At 44.2% G+C, this 6,562-nt stretch overlaps 1 protein-coding gene across 1 annotated transcript in view; it reads right to left on the reverse strand.

Moving 5' to 3' along the window:
- Window positions 1–291: 291 nt before the first annotated feature.
- prpsap2 (phosphoribosyl pyrophosphate synthetase-associated protein 2) overlaps window positions 292–6,562 on the reverse strand; it is a 10,213-nt gene continuing 3,942 nt past the window's right edge. The window contains exons 4-11 of the mRNA XM_031876235.1: window positions 6,146–6,212; window positions 5,880–6,052; window positions 5,641–5,756; window positions 4,369–4,424; window positions 3,925–4,073; window positions 3,740–3,810; window positions 2,835–2,981; window positions 292–2,750 (exon numbers count right to left, since the gene is read on the reverse strand). Coding sequence (XP_031732095.1) covers window positions 2,592–2,750; window positions 2,835–2,981; window positions 3,740–3,810; window positions 3,925–4,073; window positions 4,369–4,424; window positions 5,641–5,756; window positions 5,880–6,052; window positions 6,146–6,212 — 938 coding nt within the window. The 3' untranslated portion in view covers window positions 292–2,591. The remainder of the gene's footprint in view (window positions 2,751–2,834; window positions 2,982–3,739; window positions 3,811–3,924; window positions 4,074–4,368; window positions 4,425–5,640; window positions 5,757–5,879; window positions 6,053–6,145; window positions 6,213–6,562) is intronic.

Consider the following 6,562-nt stretch of genomic DNA (forward strand, 5'->3'; position numbering starts at 1 on the left):
AGGTCCTCTTCACGAGTCCGCCATGTTTCTACAGGAGCCCAGAACGGACAAACCACTGGCTCTAGAGAGAGCCTTTCACTTTATTTTTTTTGTCACCTGAAGGCCACCGTAGTTCTCAGACATTTGGAAAAGGGAGAGGTGAGTGCAAAATAAATCGTACACACTCCTCATTCCGTGCGTGATACATTATGATATCCGACTATTAGATTTAACTATTTAATATTATATTATTGTTAAGTTGTGAAATGATTTATAGGGTATGAAAAGAAAACAAACAAACTTTGGATACACATTTGTACTTATTTATTAATTTTTTTTTAAGTTGTCTCTAATCTTTGCTTTTTTTTGTGCAAAATACTGGTTAATTTGACCTCTTTGGGCCTTGTGAAATTCTTTTTTTACATTTTAGAGGAACTCGTACTTTGGTAGAACTGCTAACAACTCACATCTGAAATGTGACAACTGCACCAACCGTTTTGTAAAAGTTGCGATCCACCAGTTTAACATTTAACAATAAAATTATTTGTTTTATACACTTATGTATTTCAATGACTTTTCATTTGGTATTGAACCTGTAACACTAATGTCCCCCCCAATTAGCTTCAGCTGTACTTGATTTTGTTAAGCAGGCTAACATGCTAACCGGTGCGCCTGCTGAAACAAGAGCGTGTGTTATCCAGAAATCACACACACCCGATTTATGAAACTACAAAACGAGTCGGTCTCTACTTTCATAAGTCATTATTTATTCATAAGAAGTGTTGAAAATAAATACAAAACATTTTATTTTTTTTTTGTAACATCTGGTAAAGTGACAAAAACCTGCTTCAGTCAAGTTTTGCTCATCAGAAAAAACAAACAAAAAAAGTTTAGATTTACTCTCCCAGTTTTAGCTGCTGGTGTGTTTCAGCAAACTTCAGTCTCTGTTGTGATGATCTTAACTCAGAATTAAGAACAACCTTCCACTTCTAATCGGAGTGTAACACTGCCCGGGGCCCTCCAGCTAGAGGGGCGACAGCTCATTTGTGAACAAATATAAAACATGAGCAGGCATTGACATGATGGCACACAATGTTACATGGAGGACTCATGAAACACCGTAAAAAAAGTTTGGAACGGACCAGACCGAGACGTGCTTCCTGTGTTAATTCCAGTTCAACTTTAGCAACGAGTAGATTTGACACCAGATTAGCATCTCAGCGCTATGGCAACCGCAGCCAGCTAGTTAAGAGTCTAAATGAACGACATTAGTAGCCTAGTCACACACCACATAAATAAAACAGAATGGGGTTAAACATGCACTCAGATACTCTACACAAGGTAATTAGCTGGGAACCTGCACATCCCTGGATTCAATACAAGGGGCCTCTATTCATTAGCTCTGTTAGCCGAGTGGTGTGTGAGTAGTGAAGGCCTGTGTGTGTAGGTCCTGCAGAAGGCACTGCCACTCTTTCTGATGCTGTGAAGGAGATTTTACTGCAAGGGGTGGGGTGGGGTGGGTCCAATGTTAACAAATATCATGTTCTTATATTAACATTAATTTCTATAGAGAGAAATGGAGATGAGTAAAAAAACAAGGTGTGTGCTGTTTGACATGAGGGCAGCAGAGGGAGAGACAGGCAGTAGTCCATCAAGGGCACAGATCTGTGTGTGTGTGTGTGTGTGTGTGTGTGTGTGTGTTTGGGCACAGCTATGGAACGAGACTAACCCGTGGAGGTCCGTGTTCCCATGTGTGTCTTCAGTCATCTTATGTGTTAATTAAAGGTAGAATTCAGATTTTTTTTTAAGTGGGGTTGTATGAGGTGCTTATCCACAGTCAGTGTATCTTTATCTTGCCGTCAGACGGCCCTTTCTGACGAAGCCGTTATCTATGCTGTCGTCAAAGCCACGAGACTCCTTTGACAAAAACAGTAATTTTTCCTCGCAGAACACCAGAGTTAACAGTTTACCACGGCTGCCTCCATCGTTTGCGTTATTGTGTGACTTTGCCGTTTAAGGGTTGGTTCGGATTCGCCAAAGTCACACATCAACATTAACAAACAGATCGAGGCAGCGGTGAACCAGCAACCGTCGTGTTCTGTGAGGTAAAATCACTGGTTTTGTGAAAAGGAGTCTGGTGGCTTTAAAGAGAGCGTAGGTAACAGCTTCAGTTCCTCGTCAGAAAGAGCTGTCCGACAGTAAAGTAAAGCGAATGTATTCTAAATATAGCGTACACTTAAACTGATATATACACTTTTTTATATCTAACCCTAAACTCCGTCTTGCTGCTCCACCTTGCTCTTCTAATCCTGTCTGTTTCTCCAAAATGGAGGCATGCTGACTATCATCTACTGTAAATAATACACTGAATATGTATCTCATACAACCCCACTTCAAAAAATCCAAACTACCCTTTTAAGCTGCACTCAGAGGAAAAGTAGTTTACATTTAAGTTTATGATACGAGCAGGACGTGGATATTTATTAATGTGTGTAGCAATTTCAGTGTTTGACATTCACCTCTATGTCTGAAGAGACCTGACAAGGCAAATAGTGTGTGTGTGTGTGTGTGTGTGTGTGAGAGAGAGAGAGGGAGAGAGAGAGGCAGGTTGTTCAGTCGTCCACTCCGATGTTGCGGAACAGGTAGGACATGGACTCTCCGTTGTGGATGCGGCGGATGGCCTCCGACAGGATCATGCTGATGTCGACGGTCTTGATCTTTGGACACTTGAGCTTCTGGAGCTCGTGAGGAATCGTGTTGGTCACCACCACCTGGAGGAAGACGATGGTGATGAGAGATATGTGAAGGGGAGGAAGGTCGTGCAGTACAAGTAGAGTATTAGAGGGCGCGCTCACCTCGTCGATGGCCGACTCCTCGATGAACCTCGGAGCGTCCAGGGAGAGGATGCCGTGCGTTGCCATGACGTAGATCTTGTAGGCCCCCCTTTCCTTCAGCGTCTCCGCCGCCGCCACGAAACTGTCGACGTCGTCGATGATGTCATCCTGTGGGGCAAACGGGCCTGTCTCAAACAAGCTCATCCATTTTGCAGCATGTGAAAGTACCAACGCACCCTCTAGTGAGAAACATTCACTTTTTACGAATACAAACTCAAGTTCTCTAAAACATCCTCAGACAATTTTAAATGTCATTAAAACAAACTGAACATCGACAAAAGCGATATTGACTTTTAAAAGGCTCCGCTTGTAAAAAAAAACAACTCGTGCATATTAAATCAAGCGCTTCCTAAAACTAACAGCCGCCACAAGGGGGCGATCCAGATGTTCTGGCTTCACTGCTGTGGAGCTGCTGAACCTTCTCCCTGCAGCAACAGCCTTTACATTTTGTTTTTTTTAATTCCTGAATGTTGCATCTGCAGTCCAGAGTAGAAGAGTAATTACTGTATATTTTAAGGGCTGAAGCCAAAATGCACCGCATTCAGGTGAAGAAGAATATAAATTAAAATAAATAATAAAACAATCTATGAATAATCGTGATCTCAATATTAATTAAGAAAATCGTAAATATTATTTCAGTGCAGCCCTGCAGGATAAAATCTTGCGTAATGTAATAATACTCAATACTGTAAGAGAATACTCTCTTCTTCTGAGACTGGATCCCTCCATCTTTTACAGAACGCTCTGCCTCTTCTGCGTCTGGCTCCTCTTTTCTTTCCCACAGTTCATAGCGACTCCCTCCAGCGAGTCTTGCGTCCCAAACGCACGTCAAAATAAAAAGCCACGTTCAAACTGCGTGCTCTCACCACTATGATGGCGATGCGTCCTCCTACGTCTCCTACCACGGTGATGGGAGGCTTCTCTTTGGGGATCAACACTGGAAACGAACCCAAAAAAAAAAAAAAAAAAGGAAGCGAATTTACCTACAACCTATTCTGTTACATGGCGGTTACAGGGTCTGTGGCTGTGAGCGCGTTGGTGTGAGCGTTACGTGGGATCTCCATGCTGGGGTGAATGGCTCCACTGGTCCTGACGGCGGGTGGGGAGTGCCGCCCGTCCACCTGGTCCGACTCGGGGTCCTGAGCTTCGCCGTGGATCACCGCTAAGCCCAGACGCAGCCGCTCGGCAAACGACTGAGCCCTGAAGCACCCGGACGAGAGGACGGGTCAGAACAGTTACAAAAAACAAGAAATATACGTAAATATAAAAGCAGAACTTTTGTTATAGTCGCAAATGTGAACATTTCGGACTTTGCCGTACCTAGTGGTTGTATCAAAAATAATGCTACATAAATGCAATGGACCTTAACTTCCTCAGGGAACAAAAGGTTTATGAATAACTTATTAGTTACTGACGTTATATAACGAGTTACAGATCTGCAGCTCAGCACAGTTGAAGGATATGAGAGTTCATAACTGAGGTGGGCCGACTGTACCTTTTGGCGGAGGCTGGGGATTTGGCCACAATCACAGCATTTCTATAGTCGGGGATCTGGAGGCACATGGAAAATAAGAGACGTTTAATATCAGATTAGCATATAATAGACAGCTCTCTTTTAGCGTCGGGTTCTTCATTTCCTACATGGATCATTTACTGGTGAGGATGCTGATCCCCTGCCAAGAGACGGGAAGCCTGCTTTTTGGCTCCTATAACTGAAATCAAGGACCGGTTGTTAAAAAGAATTTTCGATGGCCAGTCTGCCACCGTTCCCTTTAGGAGGATGGAGTTTTGTAGGCACGACAGGAAGTTAGCATCGCACTGGTTCCCTCGACAGAAAGCTAATTTTTTTTGCTCAGCAAAGATAATGTTCAGGAATGAACACCTTATGATTTTTGAAGCGTGACTACAATCGTCAGAAGTAAAAAGCTAACATTGGGCTGTAAACACACGACATAGTTGCATAAGCGCGAGTAATCACAACAAAGAGTGAAGCCTGATCACATTGTGTAGTCTCAGTTTGCCACCTTTTTAAAAGACACATAAAGGCTTCAAAATTCACGAGAGGTATTTACTGATGTATTATATAACAAAAGGTTGAATCTCATGAGCTTGTGTTAACCACAGGCTTTATTTCAGGCATAAAAAAAAAAACATTGACTCTGAGACGAGGGAACCAGAAGTGAAAAAGGTGCTGACTCATTCCTGCAGCACACTGTGTTGCAGAGGGTTTGACCTGTAGTTTGACACCATTATCGGCCTCTTGACTATTGCGGGGTTAGAGGTAAACAAACCTCTGGTTCTAAAGAGGGAAGACTGTGCAGAAGTGCCTTAAATTAGCATCCTCTCTAATGTCCATCAGGGGGCAAAGAGAAGTCTGGTTGTATAGAAGTCTATGAGAAAATGACTCTACTTCTCTCTTGATTTATTCCCTCAGTAAACATTGTAAACATGAGTTTATGGTCTCAATCTCTAGTTTCAAGTCTTCTTCAATACGGCATGATCATTTAGTAAATGATGGTTCAAATAGAATTTAAAAATGTCATCTTCAGCACTCGGTTGTGCTATGCTCCACCCTCTTGTATCACTTCCGGTTGTAAAACAAAAAAAGAAAGAATGTGACGGCCAAATGCCAGACTCGAGGCTTCAAAACCATAGTGAGTGCCACCACCGTGACCACGACCACTTCTTATACACCGCCCAGGAAGCAAACTAATATGGGGGTCCTTCAGTATGAGACTCGTGTCGTGCATGTAGCCTGCGTGTTTACCTCTTCCTGTATGTACTGCAGCAGGAAGGGGGAGGCCCTCAGATTGTCCACTGGGATGTTGAAGAAGCCTTGGATCTCTTTCTGATGGAGGTCCATGGTGATCAGGTGGGTGAGACCTACACAAAACAGCCAGTTTGATGGCGTTCATGCTCGCGTTTTTACAACATGTGCAAAGATGGACGCACTTCCCACCCCCCCCTGTTTTGTGCTGTGAAGGCAACCCCCCCCCCCCTACCTACCAGCTTTACACATCATGGAGGCGATGAGCTTGGAGACGATGGAGCCCCTCTTCCTCATCTTGCACTGCTTGCTGTAGGGGAAGTAGGGGAGGACGCCCGTGATGCTCCTGGCGCAGGACGTCCTGCACGCATACACCAGGATCAGCATCTCCATGATGGTGGTGTTCACGTCCCTGAGGGGTTGAAGACGGAGAGTGGGGGAGACAGTGGTGTGAGGAGGACATGTTTCAGGCGGGACAAAACAAACTGTGGGTGCGTCCTCTTACTTGGACACCGTCTGGATCACGAAGACATCTTTGCCTCGCACCGACTCTTGGACCTGTACCCGTGTTTCTATGGAAACAAACACGAGCGTGAGAACGGCGGCAGCAGCGAGAAAGCAAAACACGCATCAGAACCCGCAAGGCCTGTCAGCTTCATTAGAGGGCTATCTGAACCCTTTGTGCTTCTCACCCCCCCCCACCGTAGATATCAGCATTCCAGAAACGTGCCTCCCACGGAAGAGAGATTAGGAAACAAAATGCTTCTATGCAGAGCCAAATGTCCAGCAGAAACAGGAAACAAGAGTCTGAGCTAACAGCTGATGCGATGAGGACTTTGGGAGCCAATAAACAGAATATTAACATATTAACAGCAACACACACACACACACACACACACACACACACACACACACACACACA

This window comes from Anarrhichthys ocellatus, unplaced genomic scaffold (assembly GCF_004355925.1).
Source record: "Anarrhichthys ocellatus isolate YVR2014 unplaced genomic scaffold, GSC_Weel_1.0 scaffold106, whole genome shotgun sequence".
NCBI lineage: Eukaryota > Metazoa > Chordata > Actinopteri > Perciformes > Anarhichadidae > Anarrhichthys > Anarrhichthys ocellatus.